Consider the following 24136-nt stretch of genomic DNA (forward strand, 5'->3'; position numbering starts at 1 on the left):
CTCCGAAAAAGTGAGTTATTCGTGTGGTTTGTCGAGGGATCAACCCGATTACTTCACGTATAATTTCTATTTGGATGGATTAGTCTCCCTTTCTACACTTGGAAAGCTTGCTCGGAAAAACACACCGATAAAACAAAATTCTAATAATACTTTTTATGTTGATCAGGTTATTTGTACAGCATTTTAAAGGCGCTGCCAACGAAATTAGTTTTTAGTATTTAGCCCTTCGGCTAGTTTCGGTTCAATATGTAGGACTACGTACACAGCACAGGTCCAAAGTTCACGACAGTGAGTGAGTGGATAAGATGGCGACAGCGAGGAAAACAGTTGAATTGTTCTATGATGTTGTTTCGCCTTATTCGTGGATGGCATTTGAGGTAACAGTTGAATACGGCATGTTTAATAACAAATATATTTATATCTCATAAAATGCGGTTGGTATACATGTCATTTTCACATATTTACAATGAAGAAGCACAGCAACCCATGCAGACCAAATAACCTGGCCAACAAAAAGCTATTCAACAATAATTAAATAATGGGCGACAATATATAAGGATACAGACCACCTGTGTCAATCCAATAACTTTCAAGTTGTTCATTCTTGAAATGAAACGAAATGAAACGCCAATGGTGACCTTTTGAGTAAATGTGCTACTTAGTACTTTTTATACAGCGTTCCATCTTAGGTATATTTTGGCATAGTTTAACTTCTAGGTTTATTAATTTGAATTGGCTATGGCAGAATTAGATTTAACCATAATATCCGGAACTTCGTCTTGAGACCCATATTTATACTTTAAATGAGAACGAAGCCCAAAAAGGTGAAATATATCAATTACTAAGTTCGTTGTATAACGCCCGTTGAAAAAAGGTTTTCGGTAACCCTCGATAATTATAGGCCTAATGAAATAAAGCTGAATCGCATGATTTAACATCAGACAGTCGATGCATTTTCGCTATTATCCGTATTCGACTGAGTTTCGAAACTTTCAATTTGTCTCGGGGAAAAGTGGCAGCTTTTTAGACATAGATTTGCATAAATGTTTTCACATACATGTAGTAATACTGGGCTGCTGTAAACGTGTATAACCGGCAGTGATATTGGGATACAGATAATTCCAATAAAAAGAGCAATAGACAAAATCAGTTAACGTTAGAGTGTTGTAGCCTAAAAACTACGCTTATGTAACATAACTTTTAACAACAAGTACCATATTTACTTTGCCTTGGTAGAGGATACACACATAACAAAGTATTTTTCAAATTTGGTGCGAAGCATTGTCGTCATGAGAGGACAAATCCTATCGATAATCAGCGTTCTTCGAAATTTCATTCCAGAATTATTCCTCTTTGTGAACGCGGTAGAGGCTACAGTTTATGTCCTGTAATAGAGATCAGATTTCTTGAAGGCATAACAGATCCTCATCAAATCCGGTCAAATCCAAGTTTTTAATTCGGATAGGCTGATATTTTCGAGACAAGGTTGCTGTGTAGACGTAATTCTACGCTTTGCATGGCCATCTTTATTGCTAGATCTCGCATGCTTGTCGATTTTACACCATGTGAGATTCGATGGAGGGGGGGGGGGTAGGGCAATGCTACAGAATTGAACCGAACAAAGGGCAGTATACATGGTTGTTGGGCGTCGCACAGCCCCTTTCGCCCCGTAGATTTCTTTCACAATGAAACCATGAAAGGGCACAAAGAACGCAATATACCATTTTTATTCTCCCAGTTAAAGGGACTATTCCGATTTGAACAGAGTGTCAAAAATAAAAGTCTTAAGTACGTATGAAATTTAAGCGCCAAAATATGGTGTATTTACCTTGTCTCAAAATTTCAACTTAAAATATTGAGTCGTTTGGACGTGAACGTCAAAACTGCTTATCCGGACACGTAACCCTTTTAAGATATCGGGTCAGTTTTTTCTTTGGGTGACCTAATAATCGATTCCCGTTCCTTTAGAGGTCTATACAATGATTGAACCATGTGCTGTACTTGATAACGAAAGGTAAATTTTACCTACACATTCTTTTTATAAATAAAAGCCTGGTTTTATCCAGACACCGCATAATACAGCTTGGGGCACTGATCTCCAATTCCAGATGAAGACTGACGGGTTTAAGTTGTTTGAAAACGTATCACATAGTTGCTCGGCCCTAAGGTAGAGGAATTTAAGGGATTTTAACACCAAATTAAGCAGTTTTATTCTCCAAAATATTATCGGGATTGACTCTTTAAACAAAATTACGTAGTGCTAACTTTGTTAACCCATCAAAAGCGCACTCTGCAAATGGTTAGTGCGTTGCATCAAGGTCTGTCATTGAGTCAACTGGCGTCGTTTCGATTCCCCCTTTGTACGTGCCAAGGAGTGGGGTCGCCTGTCCAACCTCGTGGGTTTTCTCCGAGTCCCCCGGTTTAATCCTCCCACTGCAAGCGAATTATTGAAATAAAATTGAACCTTATGTTAGTCCCGAAATGACCTAGGTTGTGCCAAGTGGCTTTTAAACCACATTTTTCTTTCTCCCTTTTTTTCGGTTTATGTTGTTATCGACCTTACATGAATTTATTTTAGTCCATTAATTAATTTGAAATAAAATGTTTTTATTTTTATTTTCAGGTTTTATGTCGTTATCGACCTCACTGGAATATGAATTTACAACTAAAACCATTCTTTTTAGGTGGTGTTATGCAAGCATCAGGTAGGCTTGGTTGCTTTTTGGATCCGATTGTGTATACAAGGTTCCCACAGTCGTGCGATGCTTTACGATAGGGTTGTCCATATTGTGTTTACGATCTGGTACGTTTGGGTATGTTTCGATACGATCAACACGATTGCTACGACTGACCTCAATGATAAGACCTGACAGGATGACCACGATTACTCCCACGAATTCTTAATGGTTGTTGATTATTCCTCTCCACGGATTTATAACATAACATAACATAACATATTACATTTGATATAGCGCACATTACTGCCATGCATTCAGTGGCGCTTCACAAAGTCTTACCCAAAAGTTAAAGAAATGCTTTACGAAAAAAAATATGTTTTGAGTTTCTTTTTAAAATCCGTTACAGTTTGACATCGTTTCACACTTTCTGGAAGGGTATTTCAGAGACGCGGTCCTAGTACACTGAACGATATGTCTGCAAATGTTTTATTTTTTGTCTTGGGTATAAATGACAGGTTTTTTGATGACGATCTCGTATTGTATGATGAAGTTTGGGACTGCAATAATTCAGAAAATTAGGCAGGGGCAAGGTTGTGGAGACACTTATACACCAGTACCAGTAGCTTGAATTGGCATCGGACTTCAACTGGCAATATATGAAGTTTTTTTCAGAGCAGCAGTCGAGCTATGGCCGTAATTAATACCAAGAATTAGCTTTGCAGTAAAATTTTGAATTCGTTTAAGAGGTTGAAGAGTAGTTGCTGGCAAACCACACTGTAACAAAAATTTCCGTGAAAAAACGTAAAAAATTCCGGAAACAAAAATTACCAGGAAAATTTTATCCGTATTTGTTTTTCCTGTAATTTACAGAAATTCCTTCAATTAACATAAATTCCATTTTCAAATACAGAAAAAAAAAATCCTGGTAAATTTTGTTTCCTGACCATGAAGGTGATAAAAATTTCATTGAATTAACCATTGACTTTATACGCGTGCGTGAAATAGCTTTATTTAACGTCCGCTTCCATCGAAGTGATATCGCAAATAATTTTTAAACGTAACCTCTTTTCGCTATTATAAGAATCGAGAGCAAGGTATCACAAACCGCTACTCGTCAGTGGTTGGAGGCTTAAAGATGTAAGTTTGCGGTATTATCAATTCGCAGGTATGCAGACTCTGCCATAGAGACAAACCGAATTACACTGGCCAACCGGTTGTACTATCCGGACTTTAGCGTGCTTGATTACCAAATATTACAACCTTAACACCCGCAGCATTAAAACATACTTTTACATATTTATGAAAATACTTACAATCTGATTACCGTATGATGAATAACAATACACTTTATAGATCTTATAAATAATGGAAATTAGATATACATGTCAATTAATATACCAAACGTTACAAAATATGATTCTTCATATTATGGTTAATAAATTTAAATGAATACTATAACATGATGATTATTAGGAATGATTATATATGTATACGATTACTTATCGTTGCACCGTTTATCCCGTAAAACAACAGAATTAAGTCCGTTATAGAAGGGAATAAAACATTTTATTCCTAAATTTCACGGAAATTTCCTGTTTAATACTGAATATTCCACAGAAATACATAAAACACGTAATTTGAAGAAATAATTCAGACAATTAACACAATTTCTCCAAAAAATCCATCGATTAACAGAAAAAAGGTGTTAAATTACGGAATTCGGCTACATAAAAAAATGGATATTTTTTACAGTGCACAAAGCAGACTATTTCCGTAATCCATATGGGAGAAAACTAAACAACTGGCAATTTGAAGAGATGATTCTCTTGAAAGAAACGGTCTCAATTTCCGCAAGTTGGACATTGCCGAAGCAGCACAACGAGTCTTCTGGGCACAGTGACTCTTTAAGTTTAAGTTTTCGTCCCCAGGAATTTAACACGAGATGAAGACCAAACTACAGAATCCCCAACTCTTAATTCGTGGATGGTAAACTTGTGGAGCTGACGGCTACCACCGAAGATAATAACCTCAGTTTTTTCGTCGTTCATCTTTAGTCGATTATGCAGCATCCAGATTTTAACGTCGTCTAAGGACTCTGATAGGCGGGAAGCAATATGAGATTCTGCACATTATTGAAATACATGTAAAATTAAACATATGTTAGTCCCGAAATGACCTAGTTTGTGTCGAGTGGACGTTAAACCTCTCTCTCTCTCTCTCTCTCTCTCTCTCTCTCTCAAAATGAAATAAAACCATAAATAACGGTATATAGGTGTTTAGTGGCCACGGTAATGTTTTTGCCGAGGAAAATGTAAAATACATAGGCGTTTATCTCAGATACAGCAGGATGCCGAAGTTAATTGACATGACTGATTTAGTCCATCAAGAAATATTAAAGATATCCAAGGGTCAAACGAATGTCGTTCTTTTTGTTCTGCAACTGTGTTCAAAAGACAATCATCCCACCCAACTCTCTAATCTTGTATGTGACAAGGAGTAGGGTCGCCTGTCCAACCTAGTGGGTTTTCTCCGGGTCCTCCGGTTTCCCCCCACTGCTAAAGACCCCTACACGCAAGCGAATTATTGAAATAAAATTAAACCATATGTTAGTCCCAAAATGACCCAGTTTGTGTCGAGTGGACGTTAACCCCTCCCCCTCTCTTTTCAAGAGCTAACGTTTTTGTTCGTTGAGAAATTTAATTGTACACTGGATTTTATTTAACCGGAGGTGATTTGAAACACACAGTTAAGTTTATTCATAGTCGAAGAAATCCATTTAAAATTTATGAGGGTTCAGACAGTAGGGGCATATCTCTGATTTGTCATCATTAACTAAGTTGTTGTTATTGTTGTTTACATACATATCGGGTGGCCCAGGAAAACACCTACTCTGTTTGAAGTGGAATAATTTAAAACGTGTTGTACATATCATTAACATACTTATGGAAAACAGCTTCTATTTATTTTGGTCGATGTTTCGAAGATAACGCTGGGAGAATACTTTTCGAAACGTCGCCCAAAATAAATAGTGGCTGTTTTACATAAGTATGTGTTAAAGTTTAGTGAAATAGAAACGTTTGCTGGAGGTGTGTCAATAATTTATTTATACGCCGAAAGATAGTATCCAATAATTCCAAAATTCTGACTGTAGGGCAATTACAAGTAAACACAATAGAAGTCCAGGGTTAGATATTATTCTGTTGTTGAAGATTAGTTTTCGGTTTGAAAATAAAATAATATTACAGTGACATTCATTGTGTTGCATAGATATTATGCCAAGAGCTTTCGAAAAATATGTTGTTTTGTCATTGTCCATTAAAACCCCCGCGATATGTCACTTTTAACGTGAAAGTAGCAAAATAGTATCAAGAGTTCCGGATACATTGTCATCTCGCTATGAAGTATTTTCAGTACCATTGTTCTGTTCTTGGCGTTATAAAGCGAATATCGTAATCCAAAAATAAGATTTTGAGTGAAATATTTTATTTGAATTTTTTTCTTCTATCTTCTATTGGCAGACAATAAACCCCCAGCCTTCGTCCGTTTCAAGGCTATATACTTGCCTAAAGACGTAGAAAGATTAGGCGAATATTTTCAAGTGCCAGTTTCAATGCCGGCGGTAAGTAAAAACGGAAAGCACTTCATAATCTGATGGTCTTAGGACGGTTTTTTTTAAATATAACATTCTCAACAATTTTCATTTTCAGTTTCTTTTTTTGACAACACGCGTGTCTTATACAATGTTTTGCAATTTATTTTTGTTAACACCTCTTCAAGTAATCCCGACAAATCCGTCTTGAAATTAGATAATTCAAAACCTACAAAACAAATAATTTAAGCAAAGGCGTTTAAAATCAAAACCGCGTTTTATTATTGACGTCATATGAAACACATACATAAGATATTCATAATAATAGGTTAACCCCATAAACGCCATGGAGTCTCGGTGGCCCAGTGAATAGGCTGCAGCTCACTAACAATGTGGCCCCGAGTTGTCTCCAGGTGTGGTTTTCCTTTGTCAGTGGTGAAGGGCGTGATGAATACCCGAGGTCTCACGTACACGTTGTTATGCATGTAAAAGAACCATTGGTGCTATTGGCTGTTGAAATTCGATGAAGAGTGGGCGGAAACGCCACTGTCCGGTAAAAATTTAAAGGACACTGTGATAATGGCTGACACCAATATTGCCCTTTAAAGGTCGTCTTCTTTAGCCCGATTTGTGCAGTAAAGTAGGACGTTAAACCCCTCTCAATTTCCCAACCGCCAATCAATTAATTTTCTTTAGCGGCGATTAGTTTGTCCACGAATAATCAGTTGTTAGTTATGAAAATTGCATTACGAAAGATAATCCATCCTGATTTTTCGTTTATCATATATGCGAGCTGTAAAACAACGGTCCTTTAAATGGTGGGTGAGGAACATTATTCAAAAGATAATCGACGCTATTGGTAAATTATCGATAATAAGATAAATCTTCGGACAAAAAAAAAAAAAAAAAATGCTAGTTCATGCTATACTTTTAATAATTTTTCCTGTTTATTTTTAGAATCCTTTTGATGTTATGTTCAATAAAGGCTCCTTAAAAGCGCAACGATTCCTGACAGCTGTAGATATGGAGAACCCAGAACAAACAGAAAAAGTTTCACGCGAACTTTGGCGCCGGATTTGGAGTAAGGTATACTACTACTAGATACATATAGAATTAGTATTCGATTAACGATAACGTCTTGGGATTTCATTTCTATCTTGAAAGTTTAACACAATTGACATTCTCTTCACGTTGCAAGATGATAGTCAATTATACTACAATAATTTATTATTCGCTTAGATTGGTTGCCATGAAGCATCATCCGATATTTAGGAAGTTTGTTATATCAAAATGTCCTTCAAAAAAATATTTGTCCCGGGTTCGATTCTCATGTTCACCGAGAATGTTCCTCTTGATTTCCCACATAGAACACTCCGCGGCTTATGCCCGTCTTCATTATCCCAGTTTGTGCAGAAAAGTAGGACGTTAAACCCCATTTCATTTCAAACAAGCAACTGATCACGTGTGTAAAATTATACAGTTATATGCATTGTTTTTTTTGTAAAAAAAATATTAAAGGATATTAGAGCCCTGAAATAAAGGTCATATTTTTTTGCGATATTACCGCAGGCCAAATAAACTAAAATTTAGTAAAGTAACCAACTTCCGCACATTCATTCGAAACGAAAAAGTAAGGGTGTGAGCTTTTCCCGTCTTAGATCAGCTTAATTCAATACTTTTACTGACCCGATTTCCAAATTAGAGCTGAGTTGTTCTTTTGAGTTGTTCTAAATTAATTTCTTACTTCCCATCATATTCCGTCGAGATTTTGAAGCCTGCTGGAATATATATTTACTCTTCAAATATTATGGTCTCGTATATTTTTATTATATCGACATCGAAATATTAGCATATTACCGTTGGTATGGTGTTTTCATCTTTGTACGTTTCTTCAATGTGTGTGTTTATGGAAAAAGAAATATACGCCCACATACAGACATTGGTGAGACGAAGACACCTATTTTATTTCAACAATTTCCGTTAATTACTTCTAGATTATGACCCTTGTTAACTTTGTCGAACCCTGTGAATGCTCGAAGGACAAAAGTTATGATCAAATCATTCCATATGGTATTTTTCTTTTTAAACAGGACCAGGATATAACAGAGCCGGAAAGTTTTAAACAAGTAGGTTTTATATAATATATATGCCCGCAATACTCGCTCTTTTTGGTGAATAGAAAATTACGGTATGCGCACAACAAGGATCGTTTCCTACTAATCACCGACAAAATCAGATTAGGGTGTATTTTTTGTCAAACGCCCAAAGTATTGTAGACAACTGACCGTCAAGGAAAGATATGTATATTATTCACATGACGGTCACGTTTTGTAATACGTTAGGCGATATTGACATAAAAACTCTAAACGCCCTTGTCTGTGATCAGTAGGACCATATTAATATAAATGCCGTATAAGTATTTTACCCTATTAATGACAGTAATTCACCATGAAGTATTGATTTTGAATCGAAAGGGGTTGTCATATTTATATTTTATACACCCACATTTTCACGTGGACCTATTGTCGTCGCCTATGTCCGTCCGTCCGGACATTTTGTTTGTTAACACTCCACAGGTCACAATTTTTATCCCATTTTGGTGTACATGTATTTATTACCCAAAGATCTCGAATCCTTTCGATATTCGCGCGAGATGTCACAATTTCATCGGATTTTAAAAATCTTTGAATATATCACCGTTACACCCTAATGACGCTTGAGTTCGAATGCCGTGGGAATCGAACAGAAACTGGCCGACAAAATGGCCGCTCCTCGTACGCTAATAGTGTGAATGTATGTAATACCATGGTTGTGGAACCTCTAGAGATCACAATTTTTATCCGTTTTTGATGAAACTTAAAATATATGTGTATATTCCAAAGATCTTGGTTCCCTTTGATATTGTCGCATGTCGAACTGTAACATCCTGGATTATGGCCCCTGACGGTACGAAAAAATTCCTTTTTTAGCTTGTTCTCTGTCCATTTTTTTGCAAAATGTATGCGTATCTTGCATGACGGCCGCTTGCTAGTACGTATGCTCAGAAACCTTAAACCTGGTCTTGTGAGACTGTCTGGAGATCCACGTGTATTGATAAATCCCAACATTCCATGCTGTTATCAAGTACCTCGTTAATCCAGTCTATGTATTTGCCATTCGTGACTATATAAGTCAGTTGAACGATATCGCCTGAAGGTGAAAGCGGAAGTAAAATCTCAAATTGAACAACAACACTATTGTGGAAGCAGACGTTAAAAGACAAGTGCATCGATTTTTAATCATGTGATTAATAGATGACCACGAAGATTATTTTATTTAAACATGTTTTATTGATCCTAAATCATCAAAGGAGTGAGAGAAAAGTGGATTCAATATTCTCTTTGATGTTTTATGATTAATAAAATATTACTGCTAAGATTACTTCTTATATGGGTGGTTGTACGTGACAAGGAGTAGGGTTGCCTGTCCAACCTCGTGGGTTTTCTCCGGGTCCTCCGGTTTCCTTTCACTGCTAAAGACCCCTACGCGCATGCGAATTATTGATATAAAATTAAACCTATGAACACTGAACCAGAAAAATTGCGAGGGACAGATGGGTGGGTGTTCTTGATGATTATGTCTTCCATATTGGAAAAGCTTATTATTTTACTGAAAAATTTACCAATAACCAACGTAATTGTATGAAAAGATTATCCCTATTCTGCCATTTAAATAATATTGAAATACTGATTTATGTTGGTATTATAAGGTATTTATGGATATTGAAGATAACTTCCTGATTTATGAAGGTTATTTTGATATTAAGTAATTATAAAAAGTTCCTGTATCATAGAGTAGATTTATCTATCGATTTCTGTTGGATTAGATGTCAAAATGGAGAAAATTTATCTTTGAGATCCAGTGATAGACGAAAATTCCATCAAACCCAGTCAAATGAATTGGCCGATTAAATAAATGAGAGCATATGGATGACGGCTCATCACACCAATCGCTATTTATTCACAGATCAGGGGTATCAATATGGCCGAGGTTTTCGGATGATAAATAAGTTTCTTATTTAATCTGTAAGACTAATTTTACACTTGATTGCGATATCAATGGAGATTAATCAGCGAAAATAGAAACCGTTGGCCTGTTCCAGTCGTTAATTGCATGATCTCTAGAAATACTTGTTTATTCAGAAATATTAATTAGCAAGTTGCAAATGGAATAAAATATATGAATGTACACTTATTTATGAAAACTTCTAGTAAGAATATTTGAAAATAAGATTCAATTTCTGTAGCCTAGATATCAAATCCTAGTTCAGATATTTACTCTTAACCAACATAAAAGCTGCGTCCTTATGTATATCTATCTGTAGTGAATAAAGCCCGTAGGCTATTTTCTTTGTGTTCGACATTATTATACAGATCTGTGCGGTTTTCAGAAACCTAGTTGTTAAACGCAGACTAACATTTTTGCTTTTATATACCCTTATGTTCGGCAGCAAATGTTAAATCGGCAGCGACAACCAGAACATTTTAATTACAAGTATTATTTATTTTATAACAGGCTGGTAAGGCAGCGGGATTAAGTGACAGTGAAATTGCTGAGGCCCTGGCTAAAATGACAACCCAGCCCATCAAAGACAGATTAAAATCTCATACAGAAAGAGCAATAAAACTATATGTAAGTTATTGTGTCTTTATGTATCTTTTTTTTTAAATATTAAATGTAGTTGATTGACATTATGGAAATAACCCTTAAAGTCTCATGGGATAGGTCCAAAAATGGCTCAGTTCCGGTCAGTATTTACAAAGAAATGCCGAACTGAAATTTCATCGATCTATGCTGCTCGCTTGGTAATAATTCCGCCTCCATTTTGTTGTGGGCGAACAGAATGTAATCCGATTGAATCGTTCGTTTCGTTTACTGCTTAAAGCCCGCTTCTATCTTGGGTGATATCACAGAGTTGGATTAAATCCAAGCTGAGAGGTTATCTAGCGTTAACATTTTGTTTTTGCTTTTTTCTTTTTTTTAAAAAAATTACATGTAATATAATCAAACTGAATATATATTAGCATGGATTAAGCCGTCAGAAATTTGATTTTTTTTTAGCGAAAAATGCAATTGTCGCGCCGTTACTTTTTGAAAATAACTAATCACTTTTTCCGATGTCAGTGTTTCGATACATCAATAACAGCTAATTCCTGTTATATCAATGCAGAATACACTCTGTTGTACTGCTAGGATGTCCCACGATATGATAAATCTCGAATATTATTAACACTATAGCAGCACTGTATTTATGTATACAACTTCCTTCTTATTAATGATCAAAAAATGCCCCTTCTTTCTTTATTTCATAAGATATATCCGGTGATCTAGTTGGTCAAATATACTGGTTTCGTTTAAGGAGTCCCGGCATAGTGTTTCGACCCCCCCCCCCCCCCCACATCGTCTGGTTGATCGAAACATTATAGACAGTTCGACCAATACTAATTCAGAAGGGAACCAATGTTTAAGGAACCCTTTTAAAGCAAAAGAAAATACGACTAATATTCTATTCTTGTCTTCGGAGAGAAAACTTCTACCAAAAGCAAGATATCCCTGCCTTTACGCCACAGATAATAAATGAAATGAAATATTATTTGGTGAGCTTGTCTCCGGGACAACTTTTAAACTAATGAACAAATATTGGTGGCGAAGCAGGTCCCCTCTGAAACCTCACCCTATACCACCATTCCGAATGTCCTGGATATTACTGTGATTCAGACTCGCGAACATCAGATTTTGTAAGTGCTCCATTATTTTGTATACAAAATCTATACTATTCATTTAATCTCTGGACAGTCTTCAGCTGCAGTCCCTAAAATCCCCTGCCTTCTATAATAATATATTTCAATCCGACCACTAAATGATATAAGGGTTTTACTTGAAATATCTCCCTATTGTTTCTGATGCGAAATTGAGTATAATAAACCTGGAATATAATCATGTAAATGGGTTAATGAACTATAGTTTCCATTTTCATTTTAAAATAAATTTGTATAATTGACTTGTATTACTTTTTTATAGACACGACCGAGCCCGTATCTAGACACCATTAAACGGGGGGGGGGGGGGGGGCATTACCTTTCGGTAGGGGGGGGGGGGGCGAACATTTTGAGGAAATTTTCGGAAAGGTCATTCTAACAGACTGTTGTAATCATCATGCTATGTAGTTACCGAGGCATCTAATAAGCATTTTAAAATAAATATTCAAACAAAAAAAAATCGTGATTTTTTAAATTTATTTAAAATTATTTTAGATTAGTACCAAAAAAATGGTTTATAAAGTAATGAGATACCGTGGGATTAATATGCGCATAGTCGCCTGAATTATACCTCCTCCTGCTTAGGGAAGCGTAGTTTTTTTAGGTTAATATAAGGAACTGTGTATACTTAATGATTGTTAGCAATTTATGAGCGGGGGGGGGGGGGGCGAGAGCATTTCAGCCCCCGCGCCCCCCTGTAGATACGGGCCCGGACACGACAAAGAACAATTACAGTCTTAGTCCATTTCTAAAACAAATCGGAGTATATCCAAGCCGTGGTTTTCGATTTAAATCAACCAACATTAAGAGTATTAACTTTTCTACGATATCACCCTTGGTGGAAGTGGACGTAAAACTCCAGGAACAAACGAACCAAGAATATTAATAACATTTGTTTATCTTCAATTTGTTAATTTAGATGACCTAACCTTGTTCTCGGCTTGAATGCGGTCTTCGTATTTCCGAGGTTATACACGGAATTGAAAGAACCTATCAACGCTTTTCTTAAGATATGCAGGGCAAATTACGATTCCACATAGTATTGCAAGGTCTATAAATCTAAAGTCATTGCTGACCCAAATCATGCGCTATATTCTCAAATTTATTTTCGAGGATTATCAAGGGGATTACGGCAACGGATCAAGTCTAATCTTTTGTTTTCTAGTCCAATCAAATGAATTAAGCTCAATATCATGTAGAAACGAGTATAAAATTCGAGAGGTACCAGTGGTGATTATTACAGTCTAACTAAATGGATTACAGACTAGTTTATGGTATTTTTACGTGACAAGACTAGCTTCCAAACCTATTTTTTTTCCAGTCTCGACACAGACTAATATAAATAAAATACTAGTTTTTTATGTTTGGCTACCATGGCATTCCCTTTTATCAACTCAGTTTAATGTTTAATCTCTTATTTACTATTTCCAGATCAGTATTTTTTAAATCACAAACTTTTCTCGTTTAATTTTGTAGATAACCTGAAATTGAAACCCTACACATAACTTGTGTTGCCTTTAAAACGTAACGGACAGACTGATTCCAGGATTTATTTTGAACTGACAGTATACAAGTTTAATGACAACTCTAAAAATAACATATCCTCTTCATTTCTGTATCATAATATTTAATTTAAAAAAAAAGATAATCCATTTAGACCAATTCTTCGAATTTATGGATTTCTTCCATTATTCTAAATCATAACTAATTTATCGTACATTCACCGGAATATCAATACCAAAATAATATTATTTCAGTGACAATTATGATCAGTAATTGTATTATATTATTGATCATACATATCGCTATTTGGTGTTCCTATAAGGAAAATTAGAACCGGAGAAGCGTAGAAACCTTAACAGGCTTATAAAAAATATCTCGGATATGGAATTATCTTACAATATTCAACTTGTTATTATTGGATTTTACAAAATTGTACCATTAGTTTAATGATTCTATTTTATATAACTGTATTTATAACGCAAGGCAAAATGTTGCCGAAATTACAAAGTTGTTTAAATCTTTAGACAGTGGTGCATGGGTTTAAAGGAATTCCAGTTAAACTGCATGTACTGCAAACGCTAAACCTACCCTCCAGTGTGCTATGCGGGAAGAGGGTTGGGTGGTCTAGTTGATTGTGATTTCGTGACCAGGAGTATTTATTTATTTATTTATTTATTTATTCTTCAAGTAAAGGTTACAACATGACAATAAATTAATGTATTATAATAAGAACTAGTGCCGCATTGCACGACTGGGAAAGTGAGAACAATAAATACAGATTATGTATATGAAAATAAGAACTATGTGCTACATTGTATAATTGGGATGCCAAATGAGACAAGCATAGAGGAATATGATAGGTATGGTGTCATGAAGAGACCTTTACTTAGGATAGCCCATAAAGCCTGACGTATATAACATCCGTTGCTTATTTCCAATGGGGTCCAAAGTTAAATTGCTAAGGTCGCGTCAGGTCATCATTGGGGAGGCAAAATTTAATAAACATGCCATCACAGCATTGTATCACAAATAATAAAATATATTTATGTCTACATGTTATACATCAACCAATTTTATTAATAGTAGATTATCAAGCTTGTAGTATCACAGATTAACATTGTATTAACAATAAATACTTCTTGGCTGCAGCTTTAAAGTGAACTGATCTCTACCCGCGCATTTTGGAACAGCAAAATTGAATAAACTAGATCTTGTGCCATATTGATGAGTATCTCTAACACATTTGAATTTTGATTTAAGGTATGATGGACAATTATTATGAAAAATCTTATGTACGTGATTGAGTTTTAACTGTTTAACTCAGTTTTCAACATTAAGTATATTCAAATCTGAATATGAAACATGATCTCTACGTCCTAGCCCATTCACAAATCTTATTTGAACCTTATTTTGAACAACTTGTAATTTATTTTTAAGTGATTGATTCACACCAGAATACCAGGCTGAGCAGGCATAATCAAAGTGGCACTGAATAAATGCAGAACAAAGGCATTATTATAGCGAAACAGAAATTTTAATCTTGAATTTGCTTTCTTTATAATGCTGTTAACAGTATCCTCCCCAGACAAGTATTTGTCAAAACGTAGACCCAAATATTTAAGGTTATCTATAGGGTCGCCTGTCCAACCGTGTAGGTTTTCTTCAGGTCCCCCGGTTTCCTCACACCATGTGTTAGTCCCGAAATGACCTAGTTTGTGTCGAGTGTACTCTCTCTCTCTCCCTCTCTCTCTGCAGTCTATTAAACCTCGCGGTGACTTGTTTTGAAATTTAATGGATTGGCTTATTTCTTTTCTGACCAAATCGATCTCGTGTAAAGGAATTTGTCCTAGTGGGAATTTAAATGCGTTATCGTATAAGAGTCAACACCATATATATCACTGCCCGTAAGGAAATTTCTAATGAAGTTTGACTGGTGAAAGACGTAATATTAAACTATATAGATATTTGGGCTAATCAATACTGATGGACCCAAAGTGTCCGACATTTTATTGACATTTGCTTTTGACAAGTTCACGTGTAATTGGTAAGTTTCAACATCTGATCTGACTTCAAATATCAATCATCATTGTACATTTCACGCTTGTAGGAAATCATCTTGATCTTAATTACATTTATAATCCTAATATAACCAACTCCTGTCTTTCCATAGACTTTTGTCCGACATTTTCTATCTCTTTATATTCTTATCTGTTCCAGCTTTACCCTCAGGTTGTTATTAGTGGTATGTACATACTAATGGCTTAATAAATTAACTGGAATGTTTGGCCGGGAATCAAAATACAAAATGTATAATATTACACAGTGGATTATGAATTTTAAGCAAAGAAACCAGAAAAGTGTCCAGTATCACTATTTAAATTTAAAAATAGAAATCAAATGAGAAATGGTAGCCCTGTGTCCGCAACTACTTGAAGCTTACTTGAATAGGTTTTTAGCTTCCTACTTTTCTGCATTACCGGGCTAATGAAGTCGGGCGTACTAAGAGGGCACTTTTGACCGGCAGCGGCAGGGGTTCTTTTACGTGTACGCCAACGTATACACGGAAACCCAGTTTTGCGTACCATCCGAACCACTAGACATTGTTCCTTTCCACCGTCTGTCCTGCACATCTGACAACGAGAAACCACATTGGAAACTCCCGAAGTTCTTTTTTGCCAACACCGGGATCGAACTCGCAACCTCCTGATTAGTGAGTCATTGCCTTACATGCCCGGGTAGAAAGTAGTCAGAAAGTATCCTGTTGGATAATGAACACGCTTTAAAAACACATATTATAATTATTAAAAAATACCAAGAATTGTACTCATATTAAATCAGAGTGCCGACAGTAGTAGCGATTGGTGTCCTATTGATTGAGTGGCGTCATATTAGCGGCTAATGAACTAGATTTCTTTTTTATGGAGACAAGGATGGCCGAGACTGAATGATTGGGACTTTTCATGAACAATCATTGATTACTTGGCTCCTTAAGTAAGTTGATGACTTATTGCCTAAAGGTATATTTTATAACTTGGCCAATAATTCGATGATGCGACTTCTCTCTTGAAACATGTAAAACAAATGTTCTTTTATTAGATGCATTGATAAAATTAGCTTTTGTGCATAAGTTTAAAGAAAATCGAAGGGTATTGACATTTTAATCTATGAGAGTAAATACATTTATAAAGTTGTAAAGATAAAATCTATAAAATATGGACAAAACATATTTATATATTTGTTCATATAATATTATGTTTTATGATTGTCATATATTTGTTTAAACTTTGATGTCTTTGTGTCAACAAACATTTCAATGTTTACACTAAAAATGCAAAAGGATTTCTATGATATGGCGACAAACGGATCGTTTCTTCTTTTGTCGATTTTTATATTATAGTTTAAAGTTTATGATTGCCCTTTATACATTATGTACTGTAGTCTTAGCAAATGTAAATTATGTCAGTGCTCATGATGTGCCAGTCTTCATATAATCGAAGCATCATATTATACAGGCGACAGAAACAAATTGTGCACAAGAATCTGAATATTACTCACTGGCTATTGTCTATTCTTTGGCATCTAGAAATGGACACAAATGGGTCGTAACGCATATATTAATGTAATATGATAGAGTGCACCGTGCAGCGAAAATTTTCCTTACAGAAAGTTGAACTCGACACGGCGAATGTGCACGCTTCAGTGGCTTGTCTTGGCTAATCAGTACTAATCACGCAGTGCAATAACAGAGTCTATGAGTCTATAAATAGCCATCGCACGTGAAATTCTCTAAACATCTATCAACTATTACAGCCGTAAAAAATCTATTGTTGACGATTCAGAATATTTAGCTTTTTGGTTATTACGCAGCTTTAGAAATTACGTTCGTTTTATTTTTTTTTTAAATTGCTTTATCATTAACTATACAGTTAGGAGCGACATCCTTTGGTTTAGTACAAATAATATCTCTGAAACACTCGGGTTAGGCAAGAACATGATACTAGCAGTAGTTTCATTTTACTTTTACAAGGTTCTTTAATGTTGAGTTGCCTAACGCGCATGTTTCCAAATTCAATTTCTTTTTCCAGCTTTCTGTTATGTTTCATAAAAAAAAATAGTCTTGATTATCCCGGCCTGTCCATTGGACGTAGAATGGTCGGTAGACTGGTTAAGCGAGACTAATTTCAAAACAAGGGTATGTAACCTATTTTTTTACTCAAAAGTGCCCGGATGTTATGGCCGATACTCGTAACCATATTTCAGTCTATTATTTATCGATAATTAAATGGTCATAACTTATTAAGTACATGACCGTTTGTTTAGTGACTATAAATTTGCGAAACTGATTAAAGGATTGGTATATGTATATAAATATTGTGGTGTAATTATCGAGATATTTGGAGATATTTATTTATGGTGGGGCACTCTAAATATGAATGTATATAAACTGATCTGCATCCGTTTTACTGTAATTTCTAATCAGTTATGTTCGGTAAAATACGCGAAGAGTGCAACTTGAATGGCAATCTTTGGCGTCTGGTTCCAGTCTACACCGGTAGTCTTCCCTTGTGGGATATGTTTAACCTCGTTCATCCAGTCACTTCATTACAAATGGCGTTTGAAAGCATTCTGGCACGCGATTCGTGTGCCAATTTTAAATTTTTCATTTTGTCTTAAATATTGAATATCGGAAGTCCATCTTTTCATGGTAAGATAACACCACCAATGTTGATTTAAATTTGTCAATAAGTCGTGTTTGCAATGTCGAAGACTGTACATTGGTGATCCTGAGTTAAATACTTCACTATTTGAAGTGAGCAGTTTTGTTTCTTACCCATATAATACTTTAAGTCAGCTGCATTCTGTATAATCCCATTATCAACCCAAATGAATCTTGGTATGGATTCGTTTTGGACAAATGTACAGTCATGTAGTCATTTTTGACATGATCAATTCTATCAATATTAATGTCTCTTTTAATATTACAGTTTATGATTAAAATTGAATAAGTCATAATTCGGACTATATTTTACAGGCATTTGGTGCACCTTTTATTGTCGCCCACGTCAACGGTAAAGAAGAAGTCGTATTTGGATCAGATCGATTTCCAATCTTGGCGCGTATTCTAGGTAAGCTTGTCTTCTATACTTCAATTATTACACCACCATTTTTATGATTGACAGTATTATTTTGTTGAGGAAAAATAACCCGGCTGACGACATTTTTCTTTATTGAATTATTGAAAAAATCAAGCAGTCAGATATAATTCACATGTTCCTTCCATTGTTTGAGATGATTGCATCAATTCTAGAAACACATTTAATCTTTCATGAAAGATCATCCTTTTTTTATTCATTTATTGATTGTCCGGTGCAGATAAAAAACCCACCTAGATTGCTATATGGATTTGAGGAGGTAGATCGCAAGAAATATTAATCTAATAACAAAGTTAATATCTTTGACAATTAGACTTTTCTGAAATTATGTTGTGATAAAAGAATCTTAGGTTGTTATTGGGTGTTCGGTGTCTGAGCCTAAAAGTCCTTTGTGAAAGTCATCACAATTTGTGAATAAGTTAAATTCGTAGTGAGTGTAGTAATAATAACCCATGATTAAATTTTAAAAAAGAAACACTAATGCTCCGACAGAGATATCTACTGGAATAAAAAAGTGTTTGATTTACAAATATGATGTATTTTATGGCAAAATAATGTTTTATGCTACAAAAAAGATATCCTCAACAAATTTGACATTATGTAAACAAGTTTCTCTGTAGTAGTCCGGCAGCAGGTCAACAAACGTATATGTAGTTCACCTAATGTTTTTGGTGGGTTATATATCTTCCATATGGCGTTTAGATACAGATTCCGGATGATGTCACCCTGGCATCTGTAAAACTATGCACACAGCTCGGCAATCAAATCAAATATGTCATACGATACAGTTATATGAGTCGCTGGTTAGATGTGAAAAGTACAAAGCTACAAAAACTCCCCACATCTAACGTGTGACGCACACTCTCTTCTCTGCTAGATATTTGATTAAACTTGTGATCGTCTAGTGTTGTCTAGTGCAATTCTTTAACTGGTTAGGACGTATCTTTAAATGTTTCTTTAACATCTCACGTTCGGTATATCTATTTATCAGATCCAAGATGACAGGAACAAAAATACGGGTTCTACAGTTTTATATCAAGCTAGATACATATGTTACAAGCATAGATTTAAAATAAAGTCATTCTCTCAGTCCTATCCGAGCTCATTTTGGCAGGAACATCATATAAGCGTGTAATGTATTGAAACCGGTTTTCGGGGTCACTTAATTCAGATGTAAACGTACTAATATGTTCCCACCAACAAGTATTCCAATATGACCGCTATATTCAAGAGAAATTTCGAGTGAAATTTCGATGTTGGTTATGTGATGGTGTAATACGTTAAGGTTTTCGGGGTCGCCGAATTCATATCTGAACATCAAAACTAAAACATGCCAATGTGGTTCTTAAATTAGACATAAATAGCTAAGATTAAGTCCTTGTATTTTAGACAAATCCTTTACAGCCAAACACAATCAACATCGGACCATAGAGGGAAATATAGATGCTGGTAATGAGTCGAATCCCCGGCTGAGTAAGGAGTAGGGTCGTCTGTCCAACCTCGTGGGTTTTCTCCGGGTCCCCCGGTTTCCTCCCACTGCTAAAGACCCCTATGCGCAAGCGAATTATTGAAATAAAATTAAACCATATGTTAGTCCCGAAATGACCTAGTTTGTGTCGAGTGGACGTTAAACCCCATTTCGCTCTCTCTCTCTCTGTGGTAATGTGATGGGGTAATACGTTAAACTGTTGGTTTCCGGGGTCACCGGACGAAACGCCCACGTGGATCTTAAAATAGACATAGTTAAGATTAAGAGACCATTGAAAAAAATAGCAGAGCCTAAAAGCAAAGCAGAATGAGCGTTAACAAGAACAACAATTCTTCACAGCCAAACACAATCATCAACCATCGGACCGTAGTGAGTTGAAAATAAATGTTTCTAAAAAATCATGGAGATTTTCCTGCGTGGCGTCGCCCCCTTGTCATTGGTGCAGGACAGAGGGCTTACAGTTACAGGGATCGGCGTCTAGTCATTAAAATCGTTTTCATTAGCACGGGTTTATCAGAAAAGTAAGATGATAAATTCCATTGCATCCTTTTTCTTGATATTTAATTTACATATAATGTACACATTATAACCTACTTTCAGGTGAAGAATGGTTGGGACCAGTACCTTCAAATTCTAAACTATAGAAACAGAGTTTTACTTTTTTTGGTAGAACTGGCAATCAACACAACAAAACGGCTGAACAGATGATTTATCTCTACTGTCCTTAGAGGGAAAATGGCATCATAGTTCCTCAACAACTTACACACATGTGACAGAATAATTTAAAATTATAATTACGTTACGCCTTGGTTCCTTGTGAATTTGTTTATAAAAGATAAAAACTAAACATTTGTTCCTGATATAGTTAAAGATGCATTATGTAAAGCTTTTTAAAAGATAAATATCGGACCGTTCTAGCTATACTGGTTCAAAAGTAGATAATGAAAAATTAAACATACATTATGCAAGAGCTAAATCTGCCTATTGCAGGTCTTTCTTTACTTGATTAGGATCCGATCTGCTGCTTAACCCCATTCATGATTAAATCAAGAAATGGATATTCGAGACTATGTATTTATCGTACAGACTTTAGTAATGATGATCGAGGCTAGATCCAAAATTCAATGGCTACATTCTTAGTTCAGAGTGGACCAATTTGACTGACATTTTCAGCAAATTCCCTTTACATTATCTAGTTTTTAACTATTATAGTGAGAACTGCCAGCTCTTTATCTAATCTCCCATAATGTATCTTTAATATATTGATAATTTCAGTCAAATTACTTTAATCTGATCGAAGTTATGACAAGATGTAGCGTAAATATTCGTGATTGTCAAGTACTATTGCTACACTAATAAACGAAGTTGCGATTATCCATTTTAACGTTAAATTATTGAATAGCGTGGTTCAATATTTGGGTCATCCAGTTGAATATGGACTTGTCTTGTGAATAAATGTCTAAATATAAAATAATAATTTATATAACATTAGAAGTCAGAAAAAAAGACCTGCAATAGACCGAGATTTATCGTGTATGAGTGTTTAAAATTGGATATCTATATAGAAAACTGTGCTATAATGTCACGCGCTACAGTCTGTAGTCCACTTTCTACCAATCTAAACCAGAAATTTTATTTTATTGAATTCATGAATGTTTCAAACGATTATATCGACGATAATTTCCATATGTTGAAAAATGTCGTTTGTTGGTGATTCAAGATAAAAAAAAATATTTTGAGTATAATTCTTAGTTGGGGATATTTTTATACGCATACATTGAAATGTTGTCGTATATAGCCTTTCCGATGATAATCATAAATAATTGTCAATTTCGTCAGTACATTCTGCACTAAATGCAGAATAAATAAATGTAGGCGTATAAAAGCACTATTTAATCGTAATTATCGTAAAACATGATAAATATCCAGTTTCAAGTAAAAATGTTAATCATGCCTATCAACATAAGTAACTGGTCCGTGCTGAATATGCCCTTTTTACACATATCATGCAATCTTCATTATCCCGTTACGTTTAGAAAAGTAAGGTGTTCAATTTCATTTTATTTCATTTCAAATTTTAAGCTTGTGCGTTGAATTTGTTTTTGCCATTTAAATTAAATGTGATATATGTTTCCTTCAAATATACTTTACAAACCAATATTGACAAACATGTCAGTTTCATCAATACATATAGAGGATCTCCTACGAGTGTTTTTTGATATCAAAAAATACCAACACAAGTCGATAAAGTCAAAAAAACGAGGCTCTGCCGAGTTATTTTACTTTATCGACGAGTGTTGATATTTTTTGATATCAAAAAACACTCGTAGGAGATTTTTTTATCACTCAATCCTGTCTTGCATGCACAAATAAATAAATGTAATTCTTTACTATAGATTTCACTTGTACTGAACCTGATTACACTATGGCGTAGTGATACACCATTTTTTGACAGCAATTCAACCATTGCAAAGTCCTTTATATTGACCCAGTGTTTAAATGAAAGTCAATTACATAAAAATAGTTCCTTTTTTAATAAGAAAGAAGTTATGTTTAATAAAAATGAATTGTTCTTTAAAAATAAAAAAGTAGTTCCTTTTTGATTGACCAATCAAATTCATGTAAATTATGAAATTTATCACACAAGCGATATCCACTGTAAATGCAATAGGCTATAAATATACTAAACAGCAAAAAAACGTCAGTACGATTTCAAAATCAGAGAGGCACTTTAATCAAATCATTCTAAAAAATGATTTACTAAACGGATCAAAGCATTTTTTTGTGAACAGTATGTTGACACATTATAATTCTTCACAATTCCAAGACATTACAAGAAGGTTTAGATTCTGTACACAGTCTATACATCAGTATCTGGTGTGTCCACCGCGAGTGTCAATAACAGCAGCGCAATGTCTGTACATGGAGCGGACCAGACGATTGATGAACGCTATTGGCACCTGGAACCACGTTGTCAGAAAAGCCTGGTCTCGGTACGACTTTATTAAGTTTCCAATGAATTTCATCCCAAAGATGTTCAATCGGGTTTAAGTCGGGTCTGGCCAGTGCATATAACGTTGACACCGTTCTGCTGTAGAAAGTTCCCTGTAACTCTGGCGATGTGGCCACGGGCGTTGTCATGCTGAAAAACGTTGTTTCGATGACGTGCGAAATGTGGTATAACGTGGAGTCTGAGAGTTTGACCGATGTAGCGCACTGCTGTGATGCCGCCTCCCTCCCTGGACCAAGATTTTGGAACACCACAGGACCCACTCTTTGGTTCAGGCCGATTCCACCCCAAACCATTATGCTTGACCTCCCCATGAGTCTCGTTCCATGACACATTGGTCAGAATAACGCTGGCCACGTCGACGCCATATTCTGGTCCTGCCATCTGCAGTTGATACGCAATTCCGACTCTCATCTGTGAACAGAACAGTTCTCCATTGCCTGTGTTGCCAGTTCTGGTGTTGTTGGGCAAACTGCAGTAGACGTTCACGTCGATGGCGAGGGGTGAGGATCGGTTCACGGTAAGGTTTACGGCAATGTATGTTCTCTCTGGTGAGACGTCGGCGCACTGTACCGGTACTGATGGGTCTTCCGTGTGTTCCGACTGTCTGGCGTGCTGTCTCAGATGCCTGTGTGAAGGGATTCTGCACGTGCTGTCGCACAACATTGCGGTCTTGTCGCCTTGTGGTAACCCTTGTTCTACCAGCTGAAGCCTGTAGATGGTCTGAACCTTGACCTGGAGGTGATTGACAACGGCTCGTCGCCCCCGTCCGTCCGTCCGTCGGTCCGTCGTCCACAATTTCAGCGATTTCCGATAATTACTGCCAGAGTTATGGCCCTTGATCACTTCAAAAAATCTTGTGAACGCTCTAGAGGCTAAAGTTAATATCCGATTGACTCTAAATTTATACACAGTG

At 35.7% G+C, this 24136-nt stretch overlaps 1 protein-coding gene across 1 annotated transcript; it reads left to right on the forward strand.

The window, feature by feature from the left end:
- Positions 1-41: 41 nt before the first annotated feature.
- LOC126810437 (glutathione S-transferase kappa 1) lies at positions 42-22792 on the forward strand. Its single transcript, XM_050535511.2, has 8 exons — positions 42-377; positions 2624-2705; positions 6197-6297; positions 7225-7353; positions 8358-8393; positions 10822-10938; positions 18601-18694; positions 20811-22792. Exons 1-8 carry the CDS (start codon positions 306-308, stop codon positions 20852-20854), a joined length of 675 nt encoding a protein of 224 aa, XP_050391468.1. The 5' UTR covers positions 42-305; the 3' UTR covers positions 20855-22792.
- Positions 22793-24136: the final 1344 nt, after the last annotated feature.

This window comes from Patella vulgata, chromosome 2, assembly GCF_932274485.2.
Source record: "Patella vulgata chromosome 2, xgPatVulg1.2, whole genome shotgun sequence".
NCBI classification, from domain to species: domain Eukaryota; kingdom Metazoa; phylum Mollusca; class Gastropoda; family Patellidae; genus Patella; species Patella vulgata.